At 35.6% G+C, this 17,703-nt stretch overlaps 1 protein-coding gene and 1 long non-coding RNA gene across 2 annotated transcripts in view; both read right to left on the reverse strand.

Moving 5' to 3' along the window:
• Window positions 1-7,881, reverse strand: part of LOC140135934 (uncharacterized) — a 31,708-nt gene extending 23,827 nt beyond the window's left edge. The window contains exons 1-2 of the long non-coding RNA XR_011856592.1: window positions 7,794-7,881; window positions 5,535-5,684 (exon numbers count right to left, since the gene is read on the reverse strand). This is a non-coding gene — a long non-coding RNA (uncharacterized lncRNA). The remainder of the gene's footprint in view (window positions 1-5,534; window positions 5,685-7,793) is intronic.
• Window positions 7,882-9,679: 1,798 nt separating this feature from the next.
• LOC140157308 (uncharacterized) overlaps window positions 9,680-17,703 on the reverse strand; it is a 28,824-nt gene continuing 20,800 nt past the window's right edge. The window contains exons 6-7 of the mRNA XM_072180454.1: window positions 14,070-14,837; window positions 9,680-9,966 (exon numbers count right to left, since the gene is read on the reverse strand). Of these exons, the coding sequence (XP_072036555.1) occupies window positions 9,680-9,966; window positions 14,070-14,837 (1,055 nt within the window). The remainder of the gene's footprint in view (window positions 9,967-14,069; window positions 14,838-17,703) is intronic.

Raw genomic sequence — 17,703 nt, forward strand, 5'->3', positions numbered from 1 at the left:
GATTATTAATTTACATCCAGTTACACGTACGAAACGTAAAATTATATTTATTAATCTTAGAATGGAGCTTGCGTTGCCATGGTAATACTTTTTAATATGAAAAAAGATGGGATTAAATATCATTGATCAGACCCCATTCTGCTCCACAGATTTATTACTAAGCAACAAATTAAAAATTAAATTAAATAAAAAATTCATTATTATCATCTTTTCACAATTAGAATGGTGGTGTTTCTAGAATTGATTTCTGAGGTCAAGAATAACTGTAAATGTAATTGCTTCCGAAGAAGATTTTCCTCGTGTACTATACCATTTTGCTAATTCGAGGGTCTTATATCTCCTTGAAATATAGCAATGTTTCAAGTCTGTGAAATGAACATCTTATACTCATGAAAGTAATAAATTATTTATATCTTGAGCTAAATTGAGATAAAGGACAATGACTCCAAGTCTAATAATAGATCAGCCTCTATTAAGACCACTACAGACTCCGAGTATTTGATGTAGAATATTTGATGTCATATATCTACGTTATTTAATCTATTCCCATTCTATTTCCAGTAATGTTTAAGTTCTGACAAATGTTTGATGACGTAAAGTCGCTAATATGTTACATAGAATATCTGTTAGAAATATATTATGGATTTTACGTCATCAAACATTCGTTAGAACTTTTAACCCTATTCTACTACCCCCACAAAAGTGGTATATTTGAGTGGTGTGGAGGTATCATATTAACTACTGTGTTGCAGTGTTATTGGTTGGGTAAAACCCAATAAGTGGCATACCATTGACAAGCTTGGACTTTAAGCTTTAAGAAAAACAAGATTAATATTTAATTATGTAAATTTTATGCAAATTAGCTCATGAATAATTAATGAGCTCATAGCCAAATATGATGAAAAAATTATTTTGATTTACATTTATGAAGTGTATGAGTAGGGGAAAGTGGGGTAATGCCGGACTGTGGGGAATCCCGGACACGTCGATTGCAGCTAAACGGAGAAGGGTGGCACTATTATACTACCTTAGGGTATTAGCTACCTCAAGTTGTACCTCACATGTACTGCTACCAGCGCTTTGGGTCTCGTCTTTCTTTGTGAAAATTACGAAAAATCTGAAATTGTCATTTTTGACTTTTTATCTGAAAAGTGATTTATTAGCTGGGTGACAGTTAATGCGACAAGGGACACAGATGAAGTATGGATGGAAATTATGTTTGATACTTGATTGTTAGCTGGATGTATGAATTCTGATATCTTAAACATGGACTAGTAGAACAAGCACTGAAAAATAAATCGAGACCGTGAGGGTAATCCCGGACACACATGCGTCTCTATACAGATGGGGTAATGCGGACACTTGTTATTTCGAAAATATAGACAACAACAACAGCCCCCATAGTTGTATGCTTGAGGTAACAGAAGTACCTAATACATTCAGGGGATTATCATTATACTCCACTTTCCCTCTTAGCAACAATCATGTGTCCGGGATTACCCCGTGTCCGGCATTATCCCATCATTTTTTTCAATTTTGTTTTTTAATTATAACTTATTAACTATAGATGTTGAGTTATTAAAAACTGGTTACTAGTTAGAACATTACTCCTACTTTGCATTGATATGATTTTCACTGATGAACTTTATTTAATCTTGTACCTGTGTAGTCTTAACGAAAGGTGCCCGGGATTACCCCACTTTCCCCTACATCAATGTGGCATTTTTATGCAGTTTTAAATACACTGCCGTGTTTCTACATATGTGACCCGGCAGCACAAATGAGCCGTAAATTCCCTAAATTGTATTCTAAGTTACGGTGTAAAATGTGTACGAAGGTCATATTCATTGGTAACTTAAGCTGGCCCGACATCCGTCTCATTTCGATAGTCAAAAACTAATCAATAATCCTATTGTTGAAGTGGATAATAAGCTTCTACCTTAGATGGCTATAGAACTTTTAATAGCTCTGGTCTTTGTTTGCTTATATTGCTAAATCCTGTTCAAGTGGTGGGTTACCAGGCATTGTATTTTGTACAGGTATGCATAACCAACAATTAACAATGAGAGAACTTTCTTAAACCTCGTTGACTTGGGGATGATTTGAAATGACCGCCAATTATGACTGTTTGATATTTATTGCCAACAATGTGGAAAAAGAGACACATGTAAAAACGTAAAAAGCTATAATTTTGTTGAAGGAGCAAAGTTTAACAAACCATAACCCCGCTTCTGGATATCGTTTGAAGTCAAATGATATACCATTTTTAAGTTTATGATGTTTATATTTTAAACACGAAATAAAACAAAATTGACCGGGGGAGGAATTTACGGCTCATTTGCCGTGGACGGTCACATATAATAAAAAGAAATCCGACTTACTTTGGACTATATTTTAAAAGTTTATGGACATTTTTGGGCTAATTTTAGGGCAAAATTTGGCCTAAAAATGGTTAAAATATGCAGGTTTCCAACATTTTAAACCACTTTATGATGTGTTAGTAGTAGTTATATTAGGAAAAAAGGTGTTTTGTGGATAGAGAAGTGATAAATTATCAAAACTGTTCCAAAGATAAGACTTTATTTGTGTAAATAATTTTTTACATGCATATTAAGCCATTTCGTGCCATATGGCACAAAATTGATAGGGGGTAATAGAATAGGGTTAAACATTACTGGAAATAGAATAGGAATAGGTTAAATAATGTAACGTGTGGTAACACTCATACACATATAGCACATTGCATTGTTATTTTCTTGGTTGCTGCTTTAAACGTGAAAGTGTGAAATTACCACTTCTACAGTACCTTAAAGATTTCAAATTTATTTTGCTTGAGGTTAAATGCAAAACAAATTTCATTCTATAAGCTTCAAGTTGATGTTGTATAATTATGCAGTTTCAAGAGAGTTTAAAGCCTGCCTTTATTTCAAACAGCCAACAAGAAGATTATAGTGATTTGCAGTCAACATCAACACGTCAAGCCAAATTTTACATAGGCAAAAGTTAACCTTTTTCCATAAAAGTTCAAAGGTAATTTTGACATAATCTTGAATGTCTTTCACAGACTATGAATATGCCCTGATAAAACAAAGATTATAACAACTGCAAGTGTCACCGAAAGTGAACCGTTTTGACACAGTAATGAAATGCTCATGACCTGGGTTGCCAAACATTTTGAGCACTCAAATCCAATGGGTAGTCATCCTCAAGCAGACATTCGTAGGAACGGTACCAACGCTCGTGGTTTTGGTTGTTCTGCATAGTTTATGAAGATATTCATTGCAAAGCGCTATATATCCATTCCTACATGTTACTTATTTTGCCCTCTTAATTATTAATTATAATTATGAATTTCACTGATAACAATGCATCACATCTTTATTCCGCACAAAATAACATCGTTTATAGTGCCAAAAAGGTCAAGAATTCCGCTAGTGCGGAAAATATGACAAAAATGGGTGAACCTCCATGGCAAACGCATTTTTATATCAATAACCAATGATTTACCACCCCCAGAACCTCACACATCCTCTGCCAGGGGCAGATGCATATGGGGACCTAGAACTGGGGCCAAACATTATTTATGTAAAACCGGGGTGGAGGCATAAATCTGAATTCGGGAGTTAGACTTTTTTTCTGCATCAGTCGATTTAAATAGAGCTACGTTAATATGGAAACATTCACTTGTACATTTAGGTTATGTTTGTAAGCCTAAATATCATATTATTTGCATAAAACATTACTTACCATCACTACAGCATTGGAATGCTATTGCCTGCCAGGCATTTTCCTTTTCCTGGACGTCTTAATAGTCCCTTACTTTCATATCATATAAAAATGGGTACGAGCGCAGTATTGACAAGCGCAGTAACAAAAACCAAATAATTTTTTTAAGGTAGGAATTTTAATGATAGTGCGTGCTATATTGAACTCCTTTTTCTTCCCCATTTCACCACCCATTTTTCACACACAGAGTAACAAAACCTTTATCCAAATGGTTGTCTGTGGTCCCCTTTTTAAGAAGATTTTCAGAAAGGTCTGTGATAAGGGTAAGTATAGGTCAGTGTTGTTTTTAGTTAGAAATTTGTGGGGCTGCTCAAGGATGCCAACACATGATAGCATGCGAGTGGCCCCTCCCTGGTTCCTGATTTAACATTAACTTGCATCTCCTGTTAGCTGTGTAATCATCAACAGCAATATTTCTCAATAAATGAGGGCAGCAGACAAATAAAAACTAGAGATACTACATGTAGTGGCAGCACGCTAAGGACAAGAACAATAAATCTTAATTCTGAAGATGATATTATCAGTGTTCGAATTAAGCAATTTTTTTAGGTTGTCCGCCGGACAAACTCAAAAAATTTTTGGTTGTCCGAAAATATTTTTGGTTGTCCGAAATTTTAATGAACTTTTTAAGCTTAAAGTTGCAAGTTTAAAAACATACACTGCTGCCAAATTCACACATCACACTTTCCCCAAACTCACCTTGTTGCTAATAAAATATCAAATATATCCAAGAAAATACAAGTTGTATGTTCATCAATTTATTATTTATCATCAATAAATCCATGTTTGTGCCGTATTTTATGCTTAAAGGCCATCAGAATTCATGATTGTTTTCAAGAAGTCAAGATTTTAATATGTACGCAAATTTCTCCATTGAAATATACCTCATTAATTATTCATGAGCTCATAGGGAAATCCCCCAAAGAGACAATGGGTGTTTTGAAACTGATCTGATCTGAATATTTTTTATGCACATTATAATTGCCTCGTGTCTTGAAACTTATAATAATATCATCAATCACTTAGCAACGGTCAGAGGTCAGATTTTTTGCCTTGTTTTTTGCTGACAGCCAGTTTTTCTTTAGGCATGATTTTACATTGGCTAAAAGATACTCGTACAAAGGTGAGTTTTGGCTACAGATTTATGGTTGTCCGGCGGACAACCGAATCAGTATATTTGGTTGTCCGGCGACTTTTTTAGTTGTCCCGGGCGAACGGACAACCAAAATTTCGAACGCTGGATATTATGCCAAAATAAATGACACAATTCATCATAGCAACTTGGAACAGGTGAGTGGGATTTGATTGGGGTTTCGGGTTGTGAATTATTAATTTTTCTGGGTCAATTTTGGTACATGGATGTGGCACTTTTTCCCATATTTTTGTAAAAAAAATCAAATGAGTACACATTGGATAATTTTGACAAATTGACTATTCGAAGAGCCTACCAAGAACTTTAGAGACAAAAATCATAATATGAGTGCTGTATGACACATTTAATATATTTTCCTTATTAGCTGTGCTACTCTTTATAGATTAATAATACATAGATTGGAATATTCCATTCCTGTGCTCTTTAAGCTGACACCGGTACAGCGTTCAGACCTGGCGACATCACTCATCTTACTGGCAAAATCCCTTTTGAGTATGCTCGCAGTATTTGAGTCCGTGATCCCACCCCTTACTTAGCATCCACCCCTATACGCAACATGACCATATTCTGCGGTATGTGTGCTAGAGTCACTTACTTCTGTTTGTTTGTGCATCCTCTTTATCTCCTCCAATGTTGCCATGGATATCCCTCACCGATACCTGTGGCACAGATTGGACACTGTCCCTACTATCGCTGCTTCCAAATTCTAGCACTTCGCTGTCTCGGTCACTGTCTGAATCCATTACTGTATGACAAAATTGAACAAGAAAATACTCACAACTCATATGTTACATTTGATGGACATAGAGTATCTACAAAATTTGTCTCAGTCCCATCCGGTTTGTGTTCCTCCGTCACTAAACAAACCGTCTGGCGACAATCCCTAAATGACGATCGCTGATTGGTTAATGAATTTCCAAATAAAACTATTTTCAATTGGCTATAGACGTGACTTGTGTAGGTGACACTAAACATCGTAGACCCCTGACTATTTGTAGATACCGCAAACACAAAATATACGCTAGCTTAACAGCCATTGAGGCGCCAATCGTCTGATATCGCCTTTCATGTCAGCGACTCGCAGCGCGTACTCACGTACAGTGTGTGGATTTATGTAACCTCATAGCTGTCACTCAACCGCAGCGCGCGTTGAAGCCCATCACTGATTGACAGCCAATTCTCAATCAGAACATTTTCTTATGACGATGATTGGCCAATCAGAAAAGACGTACTATGAGGTTGTCGCCAGACGGTTTGTTTAGTGATGAAGGAGCACAAATCGGCTGGGACTGAGACTACTACAAAATACTTATAATAGCAAAGGAAAATGACAGATTTTAAATTATTCAATAGCCTTTCATAATATTAATTTTCAATGTAATCTTTATGAAAAATGAGCGGTTAGATGAGGTTACAATATGTCGCTAATGGGAAGATTTGGACTCCTTTCTGGTGAACATGCCTTGTGTAAAGCAACCAACCTACATGACCAGACAACACCACCCATTTTTAGAGTCAACTCAGCAACCTACGCAAATAGCTTTTTTCCATGGACAATACAACACTGGAATGGACTAACCCACGACATCTTAGACATACCAGACTACGAAACTTTAAGGACTACCTCAATTAAATTTCGCCAAATCTTAGGTCATGGTTTGTTTAGAGGAAAACTCCAGATCCAGACATGTTGACCTTTTTCCATTTTGTAACTCTCCAGCGTAATAATGCACACATTACAAACACTACATTTTGAAATCATTTGGAAACATTGGCAGTTTCAAGAATATGGGCTAGCTATTCCAGTTGAAATCCACCACACACCTCCTATGTAAGTCATGACCTTAATCTTCCACACAGGGAGTGTGACTTTCAAATAGGGGTTACCTGAATGGGTCACTCCATTTGAAATCTACACCAGCTATGTGGGAGATTAAGGTTATATCTAAAATAGGGGGTGTACAGATTTCAACTGCAATAGCCAACCAAACTGAGTTGCATGTTTTTCCATTTTGTAGCATTCATGTGTAATAATTCACACACCTTAACATAGACTACATTCTCTAGTTTATGTCTTAATGCTACAGTTTGCTTGAAACATTGCGGCAGTTTGAATGATGTGTTCTAATATCCGTAGTTTCATGTTGAGTTGACCTTTGTTCATTTTGTAACTCTCATAGCTTCTCATGTGCAATAATTCACACATTACAAACAGCACAATTTACTTGAAATCATTTGAAAACATCAAGACAGAGGTTTCAAGGATATAATCAATTACAGTATCCCTATAACCTGCCCTTAAAGGCTGTTTATAAGGTAGTTTGTCTCAAACCTCCGCACCCATTAATAAAATTGGCCGCTTTTTGTATGTTATTCCTGCTGGATTGAGTAAATTTAATTTTTTTTTTCTCTGCTGTTTTTATTTTTCAAGTCCATGACACAAAAATCTAACATCTGACATCATCAAACGTGAAAATAGCCCAAGTCATCTCAATACTAATTAATCTTCACCACAGCAGCTTTAATCAATTGGGCAGTCACAACACCAGTTTTGTGCGAATGGGACCCAGTAATGGCTGAATGAATTCTGACCATCACATGGCTTGTTGGATTTGTCAATATACCACTTCCGGCAATCTCGTACTAAAGATTAATGACAACCTATAAACGAAACAAATTTCATTTGGGAGAGAGGGTATTAAAATGTTTCTGTTATTTAGACCACTTTATTTCGTTACCAGGAGGAATAGGGTCTGCTATATGAAAAGAAACAAGTTAACTTTACAGGATGCCATCAATCTTTTGGGTTGTTCCCTAATATGGAAACTTGTGAAATGCTACCAAGTGAGCTTACCTCTTTTAGCTCTTTGTAGTTTTCTTTGTTTCGTAGTAGAACGGTGTCTTCCATTGGAGTCTTCAGAGCTGTCACTTGATTGGTTGAATTTCAAGGTTCCACCTTTTATTTGATCAAAACAAAATATGCAATAGTTAATTAACATAATTACTAATATCACTAAATTGTGGCATGATTAATATTCAAAATGATGACAAAGTTATGATTAACAATGAGTTTAACTTTTACTATACTATTGTTTGTTCATAGGGAACATTTTCGCTAGGTCAACTATAGTGTCTTCAGCAGATGGTGATGCTGCGATGATATCTTGTCTACATCATATGAAATCAACAGATAAGACTATTGTGATTGCAGTGGCGTAGGCCTAGCATGAGTCATCCTATTGGGGGCACCAACCATGATGGGGGGGGGTGGCTCAAGCCATTTTTCTGTAATTTTCATGTGGGATTTTCTACATTTTGGTAGGGGAATGTGCTCCCCAGGTGACATCCCGCTATCTCTAAGGACAGCTATCTCTAAGGTTCACTATCACTAACGTGTAAAGTCTATGGAGATCAGAATCCCGCTATACCTAAAAAAGGTCCGCTACTTCTAAGGTTCGATATCACTAATTTAGAATAAGGTTCGCTAGTTCTAAGGTTTGATATCACTAATTTTAAATAAGGTTCGCTATCACTAATTTAAAATAAGGTTCGCTATCACTAATCTTGAATAAGGTCCGCTATCACTAATTTATTGAAGGTTCGCTATCTCTAAGGTTCGTTATCACTAATTGCAATAAAGGTCCGCTATATCTAAGGTTCGATATCACTAATTTTGTTTAGGGTTCGCTATCCCTAATTAATTAAGGTTCGCTATCTCTAAGGTTAAGCTATCACTAATTTTGATTAGGTGCGCTATACCTAAGGTTCAATTATCACTAATCTTAAATAAGGTCCACTATCTCTAATTTTAAATAAGGTCCGCTATCTCTAATTTAAAAAAAGGTCCGCTATCTCTAATTTTAAAAAAGGTCCACTATCTCTAATTTTAAATAAGGTCCGATATCTCTAATTTCAAATAAGGTCCGCTATCTATACCTTATTTAAAATTAGAGATAGCGAACCTTATTTAAAATTAGAGATAGCTAACCTTGTTTGAAATTAGAGATAGCTAACCTTATTTGAAATTAGTGATAGCGAACCTTAGAGATAGCGAACCTTAGAGATAGCGAACCTTAGAGATAGCGGACCTTATTTGAAATTAGAGATAGCGAACCTTAGGGATACCGGGATTGTTAAAATTAGAGATATAGCGGACCTTATTTTAAATTAGTGATAGCGAACCTTAGAGATAGCGAACCTTCAATAAATTAGTGATAGCGGACCTTATTTAAAATTAGAGATAGCGAACCTTATTTAAAATGAGTGATATCGAACCATAGGAATACCGAACCTTTTTCAAAATTAGTGATATCGAACCTCAGGTATAGTGGACCTTTTTCGTAATTAGTGATAACGAACCTTAGGGATAGCGAACCTTAGAGATAGCGGTCCTTAGAGATAGCGAACCGTAACCGCTCCCCATGCCCCTATGATGCTACACCACTGTCCGATTGTATATTATAACAGCATCTGCTGCAGGCACTAGTCAACCTAGCAAAAATGTTCCAGGTGAGTGAAAAATAGTGTATATAGTGTTGAAATTAAAGTTCCTTTTGAGTTATTAGCTGATTTACGATTGAAATTTCTAAGCTCTTTCTCAGCAAAAACAAAGATGTTCTTAAAACATTTATTTAAAACGTTTTAATAACATTTAAATGTCGGGTTATAATCATATCATGAATACATTTTAAAAACATTATTCTAAAATATTTTGGGCAAACTGTTTAAATCTGTAATCTTTCATATACGCTTACATTTCCATAACACCATACCTTTACTGCTGTTTCCGCTTCTCTGTAACGCATCCTGAAACTGATGGTAAACATCCGTCGTCCGCACTGAATCCAGATCACTATTAATAGTCACCGTATCAAAATTCCTGACAGGTACACCTGCAACTTGCTTGACCATTAAACCGCGGAAATGCCTCTCAAACTCCTCCGTTTTGATGGACTCAGGATCGCTCATCTGTCCGCCGTACGATTTTGGACTGCCTTTGCGTGTCAAGGATGACTTCGGGTTGATATCTGCGGGTAGAGATGATGATAAAAGAGCACTAGGTGTGAGTTTTGTGCTTCGACGACGACGATACAATCAACGAGACATCTCGATGGTTGCTAAAAGTAAGTACTGTTATATCAATTAACACTTATGTAATTTTTTAATTGCTGTTACACAAGGTCACTTTATTTTATCTGTTGAGTTAATGACATCAGCTTCTTTACCACAAATAGGTTCACAAGCAAACTCATTTGTCAGGGCAAAGTTCTTCAATGCTTTATGTACTGGCCACAGGCTTCAACATAAAAAGTCCAAGTTTTGAGATAATTTCTCAAAGTATCAAGAGCTATCTTATAAAGTACCACTGAACAAATACCAGGCTTGTTTGTACTCATTTTAATGCATTTTTCATGCTGATTCCAAATATGGTCATGAAAATGTACTATTCTGAAATTTTTGAATTTTGAAAAAAAATTGAAACTTGTCGTCTGCAGTCGACACCCTCATGGAGAGGGTTAACCTCAATATGTTTATACATTCACAGAATTACCTTTGAATATTTAGGGTAATAGAACTCATACCCAACCACTTTTACATGTTTGTTGAATGGAAGTCGCTGAACTATACCATTGGAAATTAGACTATTTTGGCTCATAGGTTATGTACCAAAATGAAAAAGCCTATCTCATTCCAAATGGCACAGTTCGTGAACCTGCATTTAACAATCGTAGCTCAAAATTTGACCTCAAGTTATAGAGTATGAGTTTTTGTACCAAACACTATCAAAGGTCATCTATGAATGTACATATCAGGATTCATGAGCTGCGTCCTGACAGATGAGTTTGTTCAACATCTTTAGTGATGGATCTGAATTGTACATGTTTATCACTGTAAAATCTTAAGTCCATTCCATTTTCCCAAATGACATTTATGGTGGAAAGCACACATGCACAGCCATGAATCACAGATCATAGAAGGAATAATCTGTGATTTAATCCTGTGCAAATGATAAATTTGATTTTAGATTGAACAATACCTAACATATAACACATATTTTTGTCACAAATAGTAACTAACTTCACTGGATAATAATTGATCAACTTCAGTTGTGTTATAATTACTGTGTTCTCTCTAATTAATGCCACTGCGGTGTTGCATTTTCCAAAAAGGGGCATTAATAAATAAGGTATTTTTCACGATGATAATCCTCATCAACATCCCTAGTACCATCTGGCACTGCTGCGGTGCTCCACAAACAATAAGGAATTTCAACAAATACAGTTAACACAGGCAATAACAATAGACACACATGGATATAAATCATAAAATTGGTGATCGTAAGTTCCAAAAATGGGGTACTGTATAGTATTTTCAGCATTTATGGAACAGTTAGTTTAGTAGAAAACATGATGGGGCATTTATTAGAGGGTGCCTCAATAAGAGAAAATACAGTACCTTTGTTCAAAGCACAAATTGTATGATTTTAAGGGCAGAGTAATGGGAGAGAACATGGACCTTTTCGAGCATCATTATTTCTGAATTGTACCTCCAAAGTATATAAAACTATACATTTTGGAAAGGAAATGAGTCAAGGAATCCCATGGTGACGCTCAGATTTGTTCAAAAATCTCACCTTTTTGAAAAAATCACAAAAATTCACTTTTTTACCCCAATTTTTTTGTGACAACTTAGAAAAAAATCCGTTCGGAGTAAAAAATATTCAGGTAGCTTTTCATGAAGAAGAGACGTGAACTTAGGGAAGATTTTTTTATTTTTTTGAAATTCGCCTCTTTTTTCGAAATATAGAAAAAAACATGTGAAAAAAGCCATTTTGTCACTCTATTAAGCTAAAAATTGCACATAATGGTGTATATTTTTGTTTAAAACAAATATTTTGAAAAAATAAAAAAACCTTCCCTAGACTTTGATGTAATCTAAAGGATAGTGCAAAAAGTTAACCCTTTGCTTGCATATTTTTCGAGTTATCTTGTCACAAAAATCGCGCAATATTGTCAAAAGTGAACTATGAGAAATCGACGTTTTAGTAAAAAAATGTCAAAATTATGCACAAAACGTCCTTAAATTTTAAAACGGTAAGACTTTCACACTTGAAAAAGCTGTATCTGGTGCATGGTCTAAATATGCATCTTTTTGCACCAATGAATCTATAATGTCTGCTTTCAGTGCGCCAAAATTCAAAATAATTAAAAAATCTAAGTGGCATTTTGACGGCAAATTTTTGTTTTGTTTACACCACATTTGCTGGCGTTAACAACATACCGAATGCGCCTTTACTGCGTTGGACATACGCCGCAGAGTTTTTGCCGCACACGCTGACGCTTGAATCGCTGCAGAATCACAATATTTCGCATTCACAAGATTTCTGACTCATTATTTCCGCCAATTTACTAAGCTGTCTTGAGCCATGTGACTTTTTAGAGTTGAAAAGAGTGAAATAAATCAAGCAAAAATACAAATAAATATTAGCAAGTTGTATTTTAGCAGTTTTAAGTGAAAGAATACATCTTAGTGTTGATAAATATAAAAAAATCTCAAATTCGGTCGTGGACGAATGTGTCTTCCATTACTCTGGCCTTAAGGAAAAGTTCTTATTAATGAACTATTGCATTATATAACATGTGGTGTAATTTTTTACGAAAAACAAAATGCTAAATTTTAAAATGTGGGCGTTTTTTGGTTTTTTTTGTAAACAGGATGGTTACGCAAGGGTTCAAGTCACACGCATGTTATATTAATCTGATCAACCTGATATATGGGTCAATTCACTTATCATTTTTATTTTTATATAATTTTAGCCACAAATAAACAAGATTCTTAAAAAAACATCCACTATGCCAAGAAAAGTTCATTAACTGATCTCAAGGTTTGATAACTTTTTCTATGTCGCTGATAACATTGGAATTGTGGAAAATGTTAATGCAATGCAGAGCTTAAAATAGCTGTGCCAGAGTGTAAACATCCCAAGTAATCTGCTTGTGTGATAAGTGATAACAATCAGGCAACAGAAACAGTCATGTATCATTTGTCAGCCTTTGTCTTCACTAACGCACTGCGATGTGGAGTACATGTAAGAATCGGACTTAAGTAAAACCAACATGAAGATATTTTATAAAAGCTGGCCTTGCTAAACAATTAGTGCAACATAAGCATTAAAATCCATTGTAAATCTCCTACACAAATTTACAAAGAGTTTGAAGACTAAAACGGCCAGTATAGTCTTGACATTTTTTCTCCTAGACAGATCAGTTCTATGCAGGCTTCAGCAATTTGTGGTTTTCTTAACTTTATTCAGGGCTTTGTTTTTCTTCTCGACAATCGTCGCTAAGGGAAAACTCTACCACACATGGTCAATTTAAGTAAGCAAAATGATAGTCTATATATTAGGATTTAGAATAGGTTTGCATGAGTGCTAATATGTTAAGGCGAGCAGATAGACCTTTCAAGTACTGTCGGCCCATTGGGCGTTTGCTTTTTTTTCCTCGTTTTTCTGAAGGCTAAAATTACCCTAAAATTTCACCAAAATCTGAAAAGATTTTTTTGTTTTTGCAAACATATTTGCTAAACATTTTCAGCCAAATATTAATCAATTTTGGCCCCAAACCGCCTGATTTTACATGATTTTAGCCAAATTAAAAAAAAATCTCCAAAACGCAAATTCTGGGTCAGTCAGGCCCAGAGAATGGGGATTTTTTATTTGTCGCCTTAACAATGTTTATGTTTGTTTTAATGTTGAATTGAACATTGGACTATTCCAATTAAAATACAAACATCCTCTATTGAAGACATGAGATTAATCACCCACAGCGGGGGTGTAGATTTCAAATGGGATCACACATTCAGGTAACCCCATTTGAAATTCACACTCCCTGCCTGGAGCTCTTGTCTTCCATGGGGGCATAAGTCCGGGGCATAAGTATTTCAACTGGATTAGCCCTTTGAATTCAGCTACATGGATATCATCAGTGGCATGCCCATTGGGCATCTGCGGTAGCACACACCGGGCACATACTACCCGTGTTTACTGCAAAATTGCCCATTTTGGATATCAGCAGATAAAGTCCGCTATGCATACCACTGTGTATAGAATGTACTAGACTTCCAAACCCACCTGCTCTCCTTGGAATCATAGCAGCTGCAAATAATCCTTCATAGTCTTCCGTCTGGATTGAATCTGATCCTAAGTCACTCTCGCCTACGTCTTTTCTTAAATACATATATTCAGGCAGACCGCTAGGCCTGCTAGGCTCTGTGCTAGACTTGCGATGCTTCCTTGATAGAGGGCGTCTGTTTGTTGTCGGTGTCTCGTCCATGTATAAATTTTGCTCAGAAATGCGTATTTGATGATTTGCTTTTACAGGACCAGATTCCATTTTCTTACTTGTTTTCTTAGATCTTTTTTCCATAGCAGGTTGCAAGAATCTTAGTGTATTGGGTGTTCTGGTTGTCTCAAAGGCATGCTCAAAATCTTCAGTCGCAACAGACCCATCTTCACTCATCCTTCTAGTTCTGGATTGGTTAGCAGAACTATGAGAAGTGGTTCTTGATCTTTCAGAGGCTGTTTGAGACAAAGCAGTTGATTGAGATGAAGACCTGGATCTTTGAGATGCAGTTCTGGGTCTGTATGATCTTCTAGAAACACTGCTTTGTGATTTTCTAGAAGCACTCCTTGGTGTTTCTTGGTGGCGATTGAGTTGTACTTGCTGAGATTCTTCATCCATGTTGTCGCTTCCATTTTTGCGTTGTCTTCCAAAATCTCTAACTTTCTGTAAGTCATTACTGTCAAGTTTGCTAACGTTTTCAAGAATGGATTGTTTTGTCCGTAATGTGCTGGGGTGAGTTTTGGTGCGTGCATGCATGGGTACAGAGGCAACAGGATCTATCAAAAATGTTAGTAAGCATGCAAAGAAATGTCTATAAATAATAAGCAAGCATTAATGCAAACATAAATGCAAAATAATAAATACAAGCATTAGCATGGAAAAACAGATATAATTGTGTGCAGCAACATAAAAACATCAATACTTTGAATATTTTGTACAAATCCATGATTTTACCAGTTTTTGATTATTGTGATGTTGTTTTTAGTAGCTGCAGTGGCCTAAATCTTGATCGACTAGAAAAGCTTCAGAATAGGGCTGCCAGGGCAATAACAGGTTATCCCCCTGGCATAGTGCTACAGAGTCATTATAAACTCGGATGGATTAACATTAAAATCGATGGTTAATTCACAAGTGCATTATTGTGTTTAAATGTTTAAATGATCTTGTTCCTTCTTATCTAATCTGTAAATTCAAGTTTGTAAATAACACGCATCATGTAAATACTAGGTCAAGTGCTGATAAACTTCTTGCACAATGAAAGTCACGTATGCTGCTTTCAATACCAAGGTGCAATAGAATGGAACAAATTACCACATCATATTCGTGTAATAAATAAGTTATATTCATTTAAATCAACAATATTTGAACATCTCAGTTAATAATGGCAATTTCAGATTATATGTCTTTTATTATTAATGTATTTTATGTTTTATGTATCTCCTTCGTGTGTGCTATGATAATATTTTATTATTCTTTTGCCATTTTAGTTTTATCAATACTCATATAACAATAATTGTATATAATAATATTATTGTTGTGTTTTAAATTGTTATGTAGTTTTTATGTATTTAAATTGAGCTTTGTATAATTTTAATTGTGTAATTTTAACAATCAAATTTTATATTGTGTATATGTTCTCCAGGGCCCCTATGTATATCATGTGCTATGCACTGACTGGGCTACCCTGGTAAAATATGACTTAATAAAATAAAATAAAATAAATACATTGAATTTACAGTACATGCAAATTACAAAATCCAGAAAAAACCTGGATCAACAATTCCCTTTCCTTCCCTCTCTCTCTCTCTCTCTCTTCCCTCTCTCCATCACCCTCCCCCTTCTCTCTGTATGTCTCTCCCTCCCCCACCATAGAATGTATTTCAGAGTTAGAAAAAGGTTTGAACAAGATTATTTGTTTCAACAATGTCTCCCAAAACATTTGTCCAATCCTCTTTCTTACCTCCATATTGGGCTATGCTTTAAGTCATGAAAATAGCATCTTGAGCTAAAAAAAGTGGATGGGCTTACAATTAAAATACTGATGCTGTGAAAATTGAACAGATTTCATTAGATCCTGAGTTATCTAAACTATTTCTTTATTTTTATATCTTTACTATTTCTTTATTTCAAACTGGCTAAGTCAGGAACACAAGAAGTCGGGATTCGTGATCACAAGATCCTGACTTCCTGAGTTACTAAAAGAACCGCATGGCCCTTAGTTACTCCGTAGAATCTATATTTAGAGGTTAATAACTCAAGATCGAAAGATTTGGAGGCATTAGAAAAATCTAAACATTTTGCCTTTGGAACCGGATATTCCGAGGTCCAAAGCAAAATGTTTAGATTTTTCACAATGCCCGCATATATAACCGATGCAAAGTTATTAACCTCATTCATAACCGCTACTTTGATCTTTTAACTTTACAAAATAACACAAAATTTTCTCAAAAGTTTGTAAAATAAACAATTTTACATCTTCCCTTTCCCAAAATCGATCAGGCTAAAACAAAACGACCAATAACAAAAGTGCGATCAGAATCTGTGCAAATATGGTAGCGCCGCAATCCAAATACGGCAGCCAGCGCCACAAGCCAGTTCGTTGGACGCATAATACACGGGCGCAGAAGTCAATTGTGTGCGACATTGGAACAATTACGCATTTTGCGGTCAATTGTGAGATATTAATGACCTCGATTTGCGTTCAAGCGTTTTCACAAATAATAAAATATGATTGGATCGCACGCATCGCGTTTATTAATGAGGTTATCAATTCTAGTTAATGGCTTTTGCATAATCATAATGTATGTACAATTTCTATAGAATGTATACAATCATTTTGCCATTGGTCATTCCAGTTGTGAATGTCCAAAACAACTCAAAAACAAAGGAAAACCTCTGACAACACATATAAATAAAAACAGAGTCACATGGGATATTTAAACCATGAAATGTCAAGGCGACAAAGCACCCACCTTCCTGAATTATTGTAAACTTTTTATCAGATATAGATATTGTTGTTTACCTGCATTTAGAAGGTTTTGTAGAAAATTTAATATCAAAACAAGATAAATATTGTTATATTGTCCTTGGTATTTTCAACATTTGCTATTAATAATATGTTTATGTCTGTTTGGGTATGCATGCTGCAAATCGTTTACGGTATATTAGGTATCTAATGTTTCGATTATGCTAACTTTTGGATTGGAAATCTGGGAAAGTACAATTTAGATTGTGATATTGTGTGAAGTCAGGAGTAAATCGTTGGATATACTGTACGCCTGGCGGAACTTACGATGACCATCTTTCACAATGCTACTAGTCCTGCCAGCACATACCAGGGGGGGCACTCCCACTTTGGAGGTGATGCGTATGTAGGGCTGTTAAGACCCCCTTTTTCAGCGTCGCTGTCACCCAAAGACCCCATATGTTTTAACGAACACATGCTCTGTCACCCGAAGACCCCATATTTTTCCATTTGATCTGTCACCCAAAGACCCTTATTTTTCAAACAGCAACTTTCATTTATCATTTATTTTGAAAAAACAAAGAAATTTGAATTTTAGAACTAGAATTTCGATGTTTCATGTTTTCACCCAATAACCCCATATTTTTTTACATTTTGCTCTCACCGAATGCCAAAAA

Source organism: Amphiura filiformis, chromosome 1 (genome assembly GCF_039555335.1).
Source record: "Amphiura filiformis chromosome 1, Afil_fr2py, whole genome shotgun sequence".
Taxonomy (NCBI): domain Eukaryota; kingdom Metazoa; phylum Echinodermata; class Ophiuroidea; order Amphilepidida; family Amphiuridae; genus Amphiura; species Amphiura filiformis.